The sequence below is a fragment of the Mizuhopecten yessoensis genome, unplaced genomic scaffold, assembly GCF_002113885.1.
Source record: "Mizuhopecten yessoensis strain PY_sf001 unplaced genomic scaffold, ASM211388v2 scaffold4611, whole genome shotgun sequence".
NCBI lineage: Eukaryota > Metazoa > Mollusca > Bivalvia > Pectinida > Pectinidae > Mizuhopecten > Mizuhopecten yessoensis.
The window spans coordinates 240253-255914 of NW_018405633.1; the positions used below are offsets into that span (position 1 = coordinate 240253).

At 37.7% G+C, this 15662-nt stretch overlaps 2 protein-coding genes across 2 annotated transcripts; one reads left to right on the plus strand and one right to left on the minus strand.

The window, feature by feature from the left end:
• The first annotated feature begins 5456 nt into the window (after positions 1-5456).
• LOC110449429 (protein SEC13 homolog) lies at positions 5457-13947 on the plus strand. Its single transcript, XM_021496290.1, has 10 exons — positions 5457-5599; positions 6659-6703; positions 6924-7039; positions 8087-8238; positions 8716-8805; positions 9294-9337; positions 10000-10127; positions 10504-10624; positions 11509-11652; positions 12017-13947. The coding sequence occupies exons 1-10, from the start codon at positions 5597-5599 to the stop codon at positions 12119-12121; spliced, it is 948 nt and encodes a 315-aa protein (XP_021351965.1). The 5' UTR covers positions 5457-5596; the 3' UTR covers positions 12122-13947.
• Positions 13948-14990: 1043 nt separating this feature from the next.
• Positions 14991-15662, minus strand: LOC110449417. The gene has a single exon (XM_021496272.1). The coding sequence runs from the start codon at positions 15660-15662 to the stop codon at positions 14991-14993; it is 672 nt and encodes a 223-aa protein (XP_021351947.1).

A 15662-nucleotide genomic window follows, 5' to 3' on the forward strand; every position in this document is an offset into this window, starting at 1 on the left:
TGACATGTTTGATTTATTTATTAGCTCACTGGCAAAAATATTGCTGAAATCAATCTCAAGTAGGTCAATGTATACCGGTGACCTGCTTTTAAGACAACAGAGGACAAATATGTTATAAAATGTAAATTAATATATTATAAAGAACTATTAAGTCAAGAACAGGGTTAATTGACCTGCAGATTAATAAGATGGAAGGCTATCGTTCTCGGGTCAGCTGAATGGAAGTTTTAAGGAGTTTAAACTGAATCTCCCCAAAAGTACTTGTGATTAAAAGCGAACTTTCTAATTAAAGTATATTGGACCCCTTATTGTGATTTGACATTATGGTATGGACCTGATAGTGGTTCTCATCGTCTTTTCATGACAATCTGTATGTGAATTTAAAATTATGACTTCTAACTCAGTCGTTTAGAAGATTTGTCCTGTCATGTCCTTGATTTTGACAATAAAGGCCTGATAGTGGCGCACAACATGCTGTCTGGTCCTGACCACAATGCATCCATGTATTGAGCAAGTTTTATATAACATATAATCGTTCATAGGTACACTTTATGGAAAGGTGCGTGATTATTCCTTTGACCTTGAGCTTTGGTCACACAAATCTGAGGGGTAAGCACCAACATACCCTGTCTCCTGCATACACACAAGCAAGCACGCATACACTACACACATGGAGGCACATCCTTAAATGACCTTAATTGTTAATAGGATGTTAAACAAAATTAAACCAAATCAAACCTTACCGAGCAATAAGGGACATTCGTTTTCTATAAAGACCAGGTATTCCAGAAGGGTAAGCGTCTTCTCCTTCACCAATGATGCCTGCAATGTAAATCTAGGTCAAATCCCAGTAATGTCATGTACTCGTATTGAGGACTGGGGTAGTGACAAAACCACAAGGCACTCTAGAGAGCATAATCAAAAACAACCTTCATATCACATAAAGAAAAAAACATGTCCCTGTGTGATCCTGATGACGACCATAACACCTGTCCATAGTCTTCTTCAACCTGCATCTTAGGAAAACCTGTGTTGTCAGTTTGTCCGTCAGAAGTCGACATAAATCATGATAGTCATGATATTTGAAGCAAGCTCTTAAGTACCAAATCAACCGCACACACGTTAACACCGTAGGTAGGGGATGCAGGGATGTTAATATCAAGAAAGGTAAAGTTTACGATCGGAAAATAAAGATCGTCCAGCTTATCATCATACAGCTTAGTAGTAAGCCGTCCTGGTTGGTCATGTTATAAGTAAAGATTTGGGAAAGTGGCTGGAGTTTACAAGTCTGTGATGTCCTTGATTAATTCGGGGGGGTATTTACGATCGACGTGGTTTTAAGTTGTCTGGTTATATAAAAACGGCACATTATCGATATATTTGAATGTGAAATTGAAGAACGTGGCCAAGTTTTTGCTACCAGTCCTAATAAGCTCATCAATGCGTTCAGCTTTGTATGAAAACAAAAGCAAATCGGCCAGCAGAGGAGCACAGTCTATTCCCATGGGAATGCCTATGTACAGTCTGTTCCCATGGGAATGCCTATGTACAGTCTTTTCCCATGGGAATGCCTATGTACAGTCTGTTCCCATGGGAATGCCTATGTACAGTCTTTACCCATGGGAATGCCTATGTACAGTCTGTACACATGGGAATGCCTATGTACAGTCTGTTCCAGTGGGAATGCCTATGTACAGTCTGTTCCCATGGGAATGCCTATGTACAGTCTGTACCCATGGGAATGCATATCTACAGTCTGTTCCCATGGAAATGCATATGTACAGTCTTTACCCATGGGAATGCCTATGTACAGTCTGTACACATGGGAATGCCTATGTACAGTCTGTTCCTTTGGGAATGCCTATGTACAGTCTGTTACAGTGGGAATGCCTATGTACAGTCTGTTCCCATGGGAATGCCTATGTACAGTCTGTTCCCATGGGAATGCCCATGTACAGTCTGTTCCCATGGAAATGCCTATGTACAGTCTGTACCCATGGAAATGCCTATATACAGTCTGTACCCATGGGAATGCCTATGTACAGTCTGTACCCTGTACCCATGGAAATGCCTATGTACAGTCTGTTCCCATGGGAATGTCTATGTACAGTCTGTACCCATGGAAATGCCTATATACAGTCTGTACCCATGGGAATTCCTATGTACAGTCTGTACCCTGTACCCATGGAAATGCCTATGTACAGTCTGTACCCATGGGAATGCCTATGTACAGTCTGAACCCATGGGAATGCCCATGTACAGACTGCTGGAGAATCTACACAGATAATGTTAACCAGGAACTATCATTCTCACAATATCGTCCTCAGCATATTTCATTTTGGCTTTTGTTGTACTTTTAGCAAAATAAGCTCCAAAATAATCTGCAACTATATATCTATATCGCCGTACGCCTTTCTTTGAAAACAAAGTTCGCTTAACAAGAGAACGTAGGCGTTTCTTCAGTTTGGTATGAGGAATGGTAGTGTGATAGGTCAAACATTTTTGAGAAAAGGATGTTCAAGATCGACCAACATGTAAGCGTTTGCTGTTGTCAGATCCGATGGCTTTTTCTTATAAAAGAGAACGTTTTCCTCAAGAATACTTGAAGAACTATATTTAAAGCTAAACAAACGCATACTTCAGTAAACTAAAGTAATACTTGTCCGGCGCGCCACTGGTGTTCAGTTTCTCCTCGTCTCCCATTGCTTTTAGCTGTAGACATAGGTACGGTCCTACGTTCAAGAAGAAATCGCCTCTACTAACAAACATCGCAATCTAATTGTTGTAGAAAGCCATGTTAGTAAAATGGTTCAATAAATTGCTCTTTGCTAGCTTTTCAACCACCCGTAGTCACAGCAAATACATGTATACGTTTACAAAAGGTCCACGTGATATTTCGATATTACTGTTCCATTTCATCCAGACCTTCCCTTCTGATAGCCGAGCTTGGCCACCTGCAACCCGAGTTCACTTCTTTGAGATCAACTCCGGTGTTGCATTGCGCATGGGGGTACCTCTAGGTAAGAACTTTCCTTTTCTTAGGTGTTGATACGAGCGACACTCCGCCGAACAAAAGGTATGGAAGTAAGAAAGAAAACACCATAGATATCAAGTGTTGCAATAGGGGCAGCAGGTCACTTTTGTTTCCTTCAATGTCCCTTGAATAGAAGCCAGAAATGAAAGCCACCAATTCTGCTCAGCTCTAGGTCCTGCATTACCCACAATAGTAGCTAAGTCTGTTCTTCCCCCAAATCTGTTGGAGCTTTCCGTAGCTATAAGAGGGGGTAGTGTGTAGACACTGTGAAGGCACTGCTGATCCTGACGTATGACTAGAAATAAATAAAAAGCTGAAATAAATGCTTTTGCATCCTAGTATACATATATGACAATAATAACTACATCCTTTCGATGTATTTCCCAACAAGTGAAATGCATGTTCATTAGATTTTGTCTTCATGAAGATCATCTACGTATAGGTTAGATGGTATTATGGCAGATCGTCGAGATTCTGCAGGGGGCGGAGCGTGCTTTCAACTGAAGTGTTTTGAGACATGATTTTTAGCTCGCCTATTCGGAGAACAGGGAGCTAATATAAATGTAGTCACCCCGGCGTCGACGTCGTCGTCCCACCTTCTGAGGTTAAAAGTTTTGGGGCAAGTTTTCCCCGTGATACAGTGTTGGATCATGACACTTAATACACAGTTGTCTATTATGAGGTTAAGGCATTTATATCGAGTGTAAGCAATGGACCATATTTTCATGTCTTAGGGGCCAAAAACAGCTTAATTGGACTTGGTTAAAGTTTTAGGGTAAGCTTGAGGTTGAGGTACAGCAAAACCTTTGTTATATTGCCATCATTTGTTCAAAGAAATGTTGGACTTATATATGGGTCGGCAACAAATTGAGGGAAATGTATAAGGAATTCTTAAGAAAAACATAATTAAGGGACCTGAAATATGTTGGCAGTAAGTGAGGTGGCAAATGAAATGATGAGCAGTATATCGAGGTTTTACTGTACAATTGTCTCTTTTTTTCTATGGTCTCTTCAGCCATAAAAACACACTTGTTTCCTTCAAAGTCAGACTCCAATTTAAACCTGTAATATGGTAAATGATGGTTGAACTACAAGACAAGTATACCTATAATTCACTCTTTAAATTCGTTAGTTTTTCAACCACCTCAGACTAAAAAGGAAACAAAACGCTGTTAGACTGCCGTTAGAGGTGACATACATCAAAACCTTCAGTATTTGTTGAACCAGATTGCTGATATTTGGCATTGAGTCCAACATTGATGAAAACACCTTTTTGACTTGCGAGTTTGGCTATAGCGTAATTCTAGCTTTCGTAGGTCAAGACATAATGAATTTGCCGTGGATCCAAAAAGAATGATTTCCCCCTGAAAACCAAGATCGATACATACAAGTATAAAGAAAAAACAACACTTACCTGTATTTTGTACGGCAGTGTTTGCGATCTATTTTCTGTCTGCATTCATTAAATAATGTTTTAAACTTTATTTAACATAGCATACCAATTTGAATCTCCTCGAGGAAAAAGGAAAATAGGAGCATTCTGTTTCAATTAGCAGTGTAAAAAGAGTATCTTTTACAGCTTTATAGTTGCATCGATCGTTAAATTATTTGAATATTGACTTTTCATATTTAGCATATGTGCAAAGCAATGTAAAATGCCGCGGAAAACAAAGTAAAATGAAATATAACTCTAGCGTGATTAAACGAATTTTGACAGAGAATAAATAATTGCACTCCTTACGCTTGCGATAATTATAATACTNCCACGTGCACCCCCACCACATCCTCACCCGGCCCACCCACCGACAAAAAAAAAAGAGGCCGTGGGGCAGTCGACAGGTACTTTACGCAGGTCGGTAGTTTTTCTCCTGGTACTCTGGTTTTCCTGCACCCCCAAAACTTGACATATCCTTTAATGTCTTTCAACAGTACGAAAAACGCAAATAAACACACCTACAAAAAAAAACTCTGTGGTTCATTAAATATTTTAGGAATATCGAAATTACGACGTGAACTTTTACAAATATTTTATTCATTGTTTGTGTATAACCATAGCCCCTGAAATAATGATTAAATCAGGAAATAGATGGAATTATGGATATCTCTGAAATTACGTCAACTTTATCAAACTTCTATGAAAAACGAAGTTATGAACGTGTACCGGCCGGCAACCTCAGTGCCATATGTCACTGTATTTGTGTCACTTGAAGCACCGTCGGACTTAGATAATCTAATTCCGTGCTTGAAGTGACTCCTTGTGATATATATCTGTAATGCGAAGTTGTAAAAACGTTTGTCTGTTCCTATTTGTTCAATTCACAATATGTTTAGCCTAAACCAATTATCTGAATACGACGTGCCCGCAAACTAAACTCGTTTCAGGGGAAGATAATCCATTAGCTGTCCTACCGATAGGTGGTGCTATAACCGGAAGTAAATGCCACGTCCGTTTTGGTGACCGGCTTCGTGATGTGTTAGAAATTACGTTATTAACCGTTCAATTAAAACCTATAAGTACACAAAAAGACCACAGAGAAGTACTCATTTACACTTTCAATCACCATGGTAAGTATGAATCCGATATACTTGCATGATAACCCGCTTCAGGTCGAAACTTCAGCAACTGGTAAAGTTGTATCAAAACAATGTGGCAGACGGGTTTTGTATCCAGATGGTTCAGCCTCCATCCATGCTCCTTGTCACTTCACATTGATTGTTTCCAAATACTAGATTCGTCAATTCTAGACAATGGTGAAATTGGTGCTTTTATGACAAGTGCATGAAATGAATTTGAAACAGCCTGGTTGTTAATTAGTTCAATAATGTTGAATCAAAAGATGCCATGCATACACACTTGTAAACATGGTATCTACGATACTTTTAGTACAAGGTTTTAACAAGCTAATAGTCGGGAATTTGTTAAGTCATTTGGTTATTCAATTAGTAATTATAGCATATCATAAATGATTCTTTGTGATGTATAGTTGATATTGAAGGTATGTAATTTAGAGAAAAAAAACTAAACAAAGTGAATACCATGTCAACTTCTTTTACACATTTTTTCATTCTTATCTATCAATCAAGGTTATGGCTGAAAATGTGTTTCGGATTTTCACGCTCCTCAAACTCCTTTATTACTGGGCCATAATTCTAAATGTGCATTGTAGTAGGCAACTTATATTGAGTCGGTATGCCAATGATACACACTAAATCCTTTCCGGAGATTGTCTCAGAATCCAAACTTTGATGTGTAGATGTGGAATAGGGGTTTTAAATGTTTCAAAGGGGCCAGGGTTACTGAAGTGTTTCTTAAAATAGACAACGGTTATAACACAGGCACTTTGTTGGGGTATTACTGTCCTGAATTCAATGTACTACATGTGATTTTTTTTCTCAATGTTGGGTTGGATTAATTTTAATTATATTGCATTGTGATACAACATTATTGTTATTATTCAGGTTTCCATTTTTGTACATGTATACCTCCCATATCAATAAAGATCCTAGGTTCCTTCCATATATATATATATATATGATCCATTGTCTTTTGCTACACTAGCTTAGTAGAGGCAGATTGAACCTCAGAATCAGACTTTTGAAAAATGAATCACTTTTTCCTTGCAGGTGTCTGTCATTAATTCAGTCGATACAGCTCATGAAGACATGATTGTAAGTATTAACTAACCCTAACTCTGTACAGCTAAAGTATGTTAATTTACATTTCGAACGATTAAGAGTTTTTCTATTTCTGCAAATATCTAGATACGTTTCAATATATGAGAGTGGTATAGAGATATATATTTATTGTGAACATGGAACATGATAGATTGTCACACCAGTATTTATTTGGTTAAGGTTGTAACATATTGACTGCTTAATCTATTTTCAGCATGATGCACAGCTAGATTACTATGGAACAAAACTGGCCACCTGTTCATCAGACCGGACTATAAAGATATTTGATGTTAAGAGCGGACAGCAGACCCTTGTGTCCGAACTGAGAGGGTTGGTATTACAGTGAAACCTTGTTATACTGCCACAATTTGTCCAGCAAAATGCTGGTGTTATAAAGTGATTCAAAGAATGAAATATATAAATGAAATGATTAGAAAGAAAGGAAAAGAGGACTGAGAAATATTGGTGGTACATGTACTGGTATGTGATCTATTCATAAATACAGAAATTGAGATCTGTTTAGTAACATAAAGGTCTCCTTAAGACTTAAGAACTTAATATTTCTTATGATCTTCAGTAGTGCACCACATGCTGGTTTTGTAAGCTATGTATGTTTGTTGTCCAGTGAAAGGGAATGTATATATTTTTGTGTTCTGACAAACCTGCATTTTGTGTGACTTAAAATTACTAATGTATCATTGAACTTCAGATAGAATAATAAGTAAATCAATACACTGTATAACGATATAATATGTAAATGTTTTTAAAGGAAACTCACATGGAACCTGGACCTAAAGGGGTATATGTAGCAGGAATATAATTAAAATAATTGTGTATATAAAAAAATCATTTCTGTGATTTTTGTAAAAATAAAAAAAGTCAAAAAGGAATAGGGATGGTGCTACTTTTCCTATTACAAAAAGGAATAGGGGTGGTGCTACTTTTCCTGTTACAAAAAGGAATAGGGATGGTGCTACTTTTGCTGTTACAAAAAGGAATAGGGATGGTGCTACTTTTCCTGTTACAAAAAGGAATAGGGATGGGGCTACTTTTTCAATAAGGAATAAGAAGGTGCTATTTTTTCGATAAAGAATAGGGAAGATGCTACTTTTTCCTTTTGAATAAGGAATAAGGCCAGTGCTACTTTTTCATCAAATAAAAATCAGGAATAAGGATGGTGTTTTCATTTAATTAAAAAAAGGAATATAAATGGTGCTACTTTTTCCATTTAGCATAAAAGAATAAGTAGTTAACACGACAATCCTTGTTAAGGGAGGACAAGAGGGCTTCCTTTTCTCCTTAACTTATTCCCAGTCTAAATACAGAAACATTGTTAACAAGGTCAGTGAATTAACTGTTTAAGTGTCTCTTTTTCAGTCATGATGGTCCAGTATGGCAGCTTGCCTGGGCACATCCGATGTTTGGTAATCTGCTAGCATCATGTGGGTATGACAAAAAAGTTATTGTATGGAAGGAAACCAATGGAACTTGGGGGAAACTCTACGAATATCCCAATCACGACTCATCAGGTATGTACAGTAGTTGTCTATTAAAAAAACACCTAGTTAGAACAGTTTTGACTTTTTCTTAAGGGCTGTTGGTAATTACAGAAAGGCTGTGTGGAATACCACATTTATCCGACAATAAGCCCATGTCTGGTGATAAGCCCACTCATATCTATCACCGTTCACCAGAGATGCCAAACAATACTACTTCGTTGTCCTGTAATAAACCTCATACCCACTACTTTGAGTAAGATTTTAGATAAATGTGGTAAGGATTGTCCGTAATATTTAGTTTTATTGAAGATTTTAAATTATAAATCACTTCATCACGTGTGTATGTGGTCATAGTCAAAGGGCAGTGTCACACAATCTAGTGAACACGATGAATAAACGTCTAAATATAATTGCACTTGCACCTTGGGAGACTTCCTGTTGTCAACAGATTTAAATCATCACTAGGACTGAACTTCACAAAATATTTTTTTGCTGTTTTTCTTTCAGTGAATTCGGTACAGTTTGCTCCTCATGAGTTTGGCCTTATATTGGCGTGTGGCAGTTCAGATGGATCCATCTCCATTATATCTAGTGCTGGTGAGGAAATTATAATGATGTGTGTTCGGGTCAGACGAAAATGTCAGAATTATGTCCAGTGTGGATGAGTAAATAATGCTGATGGTCAATATTTTTCTGTAATGACTTGGAAAACATGTGTTTAGCAGGTCAGGGATCCTGTGATTATCCCAGAGTGCCTCTTAGGAATAGTGCGCGGCATATTTCATTTAAATAAAATAAAATATTTCATTGAAAAAAGGTTGCGTCAGAATAGACTTGTAGAATTTATTTGCTGTTATGTTTGTCTTCCATCTGAAGTACGTTTACACAGAAAAATAATGCCAGTAGCTTAATAAAGACTCCAAATGACAAGTTCATTTTATTAATGGAAAATTTGTTTATAAAACCCTACTGATAAAAATAGTATGATAAAGGCTACCTTGATTATACTAGAGTCTACAGAATGTAATGTTTGATGAAATATATATTTTTTGTAAATTTTTGATACAAAGACTTTGTGATTTTAGGTGATGGAGCATGGGATGCCAAGAAAATTAACAATGCCCATTCTGTAAGTGAACATCTATGGATGGAAATATCAATGATATGATATAAAAAAAATCAATGATTGATCATTTGATGTTCTTATTCTTAACTTGTGGATTTTTCTTAAAAACATTATTCTTAAAAACATTACTGTGTATAGTTTGTATGTTATTTGAAGGAAAGTAGTGATATGGACATTGTAATCTCTTTGGGAGAAATAATATATGTTCATGTTAATTCACATACTCAGATAAAATATTGTGAAAATGTATTCAGACATAGCTAAGCTATGAACATATTTAGAGCACAATACATGACATGATATAGGTATTTGAAGGTCAATTATCAATATATTTATATACTGCGATAGATTTTCTTTTGTTCATTTTGATCGTATTATAATCATAAAATATTGTGCAAGTAACACATCAATAAAAACCTTTTTATGCTGCCATTCTTTGTCCAGTGAAATTCTGGCATTATAAGCAGGTTTTGTGTTCTATCAACTTGAAGGAACATTAATAAAAGATATTTGAAGATAATTACAGGGAAAAGAGACATTCAAATATGATGGCTGTAAGCAAGGTGGCAAATAAATGAGGGGTATTATATTGAGGATTTACTGTACCGGTACAGATGTGTAGTCTGTAATGCAGACATAAATTACACTGAGCTGGTTTGTTACAGATTGGTTGTAATGCTGTGAGTTGGGCACCATCGATATCTCCCGGAGCTCTGTTGGATCAGTCAGTACGTCAACAGGGTGTCAAACGCATTGCAACCGGGGGATGTGACAACCTTGTCAAGATATGGAGGTAAGCAAACTGTTGTATTAAAAGGAAACTGATATATGTAGGTGGAATTCTAGTTAGGAATATATGAGGGGTACTGAGGCACTTTTATAAGTAATGTATTTTATTATGTTTTGGTGTCTAAAATAATTATTCCGCCCAGTCAAATATTTGCCCTTTTCAGATAAATCCATGTCAGTATTAATTTCACTGCTGCCAAAATGTTCCGGTATATTGAGAATACGTATATTGATGAACTCCTTCTTTCAACACTCAGCACCTCTATGTCTTCTCTCTCTCTGCTCTGTTGCATCCTTGCCATAGTGTATCCCTTGGTGTTTGTTGTAACAATACCCATCTGTTAAGACAATGTCAATCTGTAAACAAATATCGTGTGTAGGGAGGAGGAGGGACAGTGGAAGGAGGATCAGAAGTTAGAAGGACACAGTGACTGGGTGAGAGACGTCGCTTGGGCACCCTCTATAGGTCTACCCAAAAGTATCCTGGCTAGCTGTTCTCAGGTAAGTAGGCGTTATTATGTCCGTGCCACGTACTGGAAGGGGAATTAGGTGTTTTGAGTCTGTCGTTCTGAAGGCTGTGTGCCATCTTGGTTGGACTAAAGTGTTTAGCTGAACTATTCTAATACAAAAACTTCAATCACCATCAATCTTTGTGTGTTGGTGCATCTGTAGATATCTAGAGGAGTACTACACCAGTATATCCAATGTAGCTCACTGTGGCCTATATTTTTGCTTCATTGACCTTGGTTAGACTTCGAGTTGAGCTGCATACCCATTAAAACAGGAGAAGTTTTACAAACATTTCCTAGTTATCATTTACATAAAATCTCATACACTTTTTGTAAAATGTGCTGAGGTCATTAAAAAAAATGTATTTACCGGTAAACATTCCAGTTGAAAATTCTCCTGGTACAAATTCTTGAAAAGGGAAACTTGATTTTGACTTGTGAAGAATAGACTAGTTTCTGGAGGATATATTTATTTTCATGCTTTTTCATTCAATTCCATATATCGGTAAAATAAATGCATTTTGGATGGTAATTACATTTGCTCCATTGTTCGAATTTCAATTATTACTTTTTTTCAGAATAAATCAGATTTTAGACAACATGTCCAGTTTTATTTTCATATTTGTTCATTTTCAATTTAATATTTTAAATAAACAATTTTTTATTTTTTTTATCAGAATAGATTTAAATTGGAAATTGACAAATAGTTTTCTGGTACTTACTTCAGTCTGGTTTACACAGATTCTGGATCCATCCAAGGTCAATTTGGTCAGGTTCCACTGTACAGAAACATCCTTTATGATGTTTATGCAATATTTTCATGATTAGAAAATAACTTTTGAGAGTGGTCAGTAACGAACGAAATTATCATTACAGGATTTCCGTGTCCTTATCTGGACAAATGATGGAACAAGCAATGACTGGACGTCAAAAACACTCAACAAGTTCAACGACGTTGTGTGGCATCTCAGTTGGTCGATTACAGGGAACATTCTGGCTGTGTCAGGAGGAGACAATAAGGTAAGGATGGTGTTATATATTAGACTGTAATACACCAACATATATAATTCTATACAGATCATAATATCTACGGTAGTGTCTCAAGGAACACTTGAATGATGTCACAAATTCATGGCAAAGGCAAAGTGACAATGTATTCATGATACGTATAATTTTACACGCCTTGGTTGAGGGTAAGATAAAAATGCTTTAAAATAAATCTTGAATTAACAAGTTAATATTGTAGATACTCTTATTACTGCTGCTTAGTTTTAGGCAGGACCAAAATTTGTTATATTTTGAAGAAGAAAAAATGCAACTCTTCTGTTTGTCTTTCTTATCTTTTGCATCGCATTGTATTTAAAATGGCTGATTATTTCATCAGGTAAGCTTATGGAAGGAGACACTAGAAGGACAGTGGGTGTGCATCAGTGATGTTACCAAAGGCCAAGGTCAAGTCACGGAAAGTCAGAAGGGCTCCTCAAGTTGATACGTAACCATAGCGATCCAGTAACTATCTTAGACTGTGTCAGGGACCATGTGTGTAGCGAATCACGCCCAATATATAAAACACCTGACTGACTGGTGCAAACACCGAGCAGACGGTCACGAAACATTATGCCGAAATAAATTTTGCAAAATGTTCATAAAAAAGACTTTGACAAGGGAAGATTCTGTACATATGAGACTGGTCCATAGTGTGAACATCTAGAGGAGACCTTGACAGTGCAGCAGTGTGCGTTTATAAGGAATGTTTGTTAGTCCATCGTCAGTAAGTGTAGCTATGCCGACGGGAGACTAGGTGCTGCTATTTATAGTATCTAGCCACACATTCTGAAGGCTGTTCACCTAAAACAGCATACAGAGAAATACAAAATTCATGTAAGACCACATGTTTCAAATTTTGAGAAGGTTGTCGCTTATTGATTCATAATTAACGTGGAGGAATTGTGCCAAAATGCAGAATTTTCATCAATTACAAAAACGACAATATTATAAGTTCAAATACCTGTGAACGATTTTTAAGACGAGGCTTTACAATCCGATTATGAAGTGTCAGAGGAATACAGTTCTTGTGGTCAAGTTCTCAAACTTGGTATCCAGTTATTATAAAGCACTTTTGTTTTCACAGGCGTATGTTTAACAGATGTTGTACCTTGGTCACATTCATGTGTTTACTGGTACATGTACTACTTCTGACTGAAAAAAAAAAATCTCATTTGCAAACCATTCGTTGGAGATAAGATTTTATGGATATTTCGGTTTCCAGACTAAGTATTGAGAAAATATAACCCTCTGGAAATTAAAGTGCTTCATTTGTATGACAGATCTATATTATACGATAGATGTGTTCTTGTATGGTTATGTGAATATTTGATGAGGCTACGATTACATCCTCTGCTATGAATGGCTGTTTGGTGGGGGTTCATGACCTCCAAAGCGTTATCTTCTTTTGTATTTGCTTTGCATAAAATCATGTTACTGTTTCATACTAAATTAGTAATATTTACCAAGTCTAAAAACAATTTTTAAAGAGCTCATATCTCTATTTATTGATTTGATTGTACAGAATTTGAATTTTTACTGCAGCAGATAGAGACCTGAAACTGTCAATGTTATGTCAGTTGGTAAATGATTTGTTTTCATATTGATTTCATACCAGATCTCAGAAATTATTTGTTGATTTCATTTTGGTTATAGAATGAAAGATATATAGTAATACTGTCACTATGGAGACAAAATTTAACTTCATTCAGAAAGATTTGCTTTAATTGCTGTGGTAGACCAAAGATAATTTCAAAATATCCTAATGTACAAGATGTATGTGAAATTACGGACAAAACCACTTCTGCTAACTTTTCTCTTGGTTCTTACACAGCAGGTTTTTGAGATATTTATTGATTTGGTAGATAATACTTAAGCTGCCTGCATATTAATTTGGTAACAATTTGTTGACTTGTGTGAAAATGTAGTTCTGTATATAGAGATATTTTGGTTGTGATTTTGTAAAATTTTGATTGTAAGGGAACATTAAATACACTATTGCAGTGTACAGGTTTTCATGAATATTGATGAATTTGTTTATTCTATCATGAATATTCATGAATTTGAAATCATGTACTTACTCTATAAACTGTACTGGTAAGCTAAAACCTGTGTTGTAAGTGGAGTTTTTCTGATTGAATGAAGGAAATAACTACCAAGATATCCCTGTGTACATTATGTATGGATGTGAGTGTGTAATGAGAACTAAGATACCAGAGCCACAGTACATAATGTATGTGGAGGTGTAAATACAATGTTTGAATGACTAAATCAGTGTTATTGTTGTATCTTATAAACACATCCTCAGCGTCACACTACTCTGTAGGTACCTCTGTATCACAGGACTGGAGTAGGCTGAACACATCTTCAGGGTGACACTACTCTGTTGGCTGGGTACCTCTGTATCGCAGGACTGGAGTAGACTGGACACATCCTCAGGGTCACGCTACTCTGTAGGTACCTCTGTATCACAGGTCTGGAGTAGACTGGACACATCCTCAGCGTCACACTCCTCTGTAGGTACCTCTGTATCACAGAACTGGAGTAGACTGGACACATCCTCAGCGTCACACTTCTCTGTAGGTATATAGGTACCTCTATATCACAGGACTGGAGTAGACTGGACTCATCCTTAGCGTCACACTACTCTGTAGGTACCTCTTTATCGCAGGACTGGAGTAGACTGGACGCATCCTCAGCGTCACACTACTCTGTAGGTATATAGGTCCCTCTATATCACAGGACTGGAGTAGACTGGACACATCATCAGTGTCATACTACTCAGTAGGTACCTCTGTATCACAGGACTGGAGAAGACTGGACACAGCCTCAGTGTCACACTACTCTGTAGGTACCTCTGTATTACAGGACTGGAGTAGACTGGACACATCCTTAGCGTCACACTACTCTGTAGGTACCTCTTTATCGCAGGACTGGAGTAGACTGGACGCATCCTCAGCGTCACACTACTCTGTAGGTATATAGGTCCCTCTATATCACAGGACTGGAGTAGACTGGACTCATCCTTAGCGTCACACTACTCTGTAGGTACCTCTTTATCGCAGGACTGGAGTAGACTGGACGCATCCTCAGCGTCACACTACTCTGTAGGTCCCTCTGTATCACAGGACTGGAGTAGACTGAACACATCCTCAGCGTCACACTACTCTGTAGGTCCCTCTGTATCACAGGACTGGAGTAGACTGAACACATCCTCAGGGACACACTACTCTGTAGGTATCTCTGTATCACAATACTGGAGTAGACTGGACACATCCTCAGCGTCACACTACTCTGTAGGTATATAGGTACCTCTATATCACAGGACTGGAGTAGACTGGACACATCCTTAGCGTCACACTACTCTGTAGGTACCTCTTTATCGCAGGACTGGAGTAGACTGGACACATCCTCAGCGTCACACTACTCTGTAGGTACCTCTGTATCACAGGACTGGAGTAGACTGGATACATCCTCAGCGTCACACTACTCTGTAGGTACCTCTTTATCGCAGGACTGGAGTAGACTGGACGCATCCTCAGCGTCACACTACTCTGTAGGTACCTCTGTATTACAGGACTGGAGTAGACTGGACACATCCTTAGCGTCACACTACTCTGTAGGTACCTCTTTATCGCAGGACTGGAGTCGACTGGACACATCCTCAGCGTCACACTACTCTGTAGGTAACTCTGTATCACAGGACTGGAGTAGACTGGACACATCCCCAGCGTCACACTACTCAGTAGGTACCTCTGTATCACAGGACTGGAGTAGACTGGATACATCCTCAGCGTCACACTACTCTGTAGGTAACTCTGTATCACAGGACTGGAGTAGACTGAACACATCCTCAGCTTCACACTACTCTGTAGGTACCTCTGTATCACAGGACTGGAGTAGACTGGACACATCCCCAGCGTCACACTACTCTGTAGGCTGGGTACCTCTGCATCACAGGACTGGAGTATTACTAGACTGAACAT

Excerpts from the sequence above, each read along its gene's own strand:
- LOC110449429 (XM_021496290.1), top strand. Across the intron at positions 7,040-8,086 it reads CTTGTGTCCGAACTGAGAGG|TCATGATGGTCCAGTATGGC; the intron begins GTTGGTATTACA and ends TCTCTTTTTCAG. Across the intron at positions 10,128-10,503 it reads AACCTTGTCAAGATATGGAG|GGAGGAGGAGGGACAGTGGA; the intron begins GTAAGCAAACTG and ends TATCGTGTGTAG.
- LOC110449417 (XM_021496272.1), bottom strand. The coding sequence starts at position 15,662 with ATGTTCAGTCTAGTAATACTCCAGTCCTGTGATGCAGAGGTACCCAGC.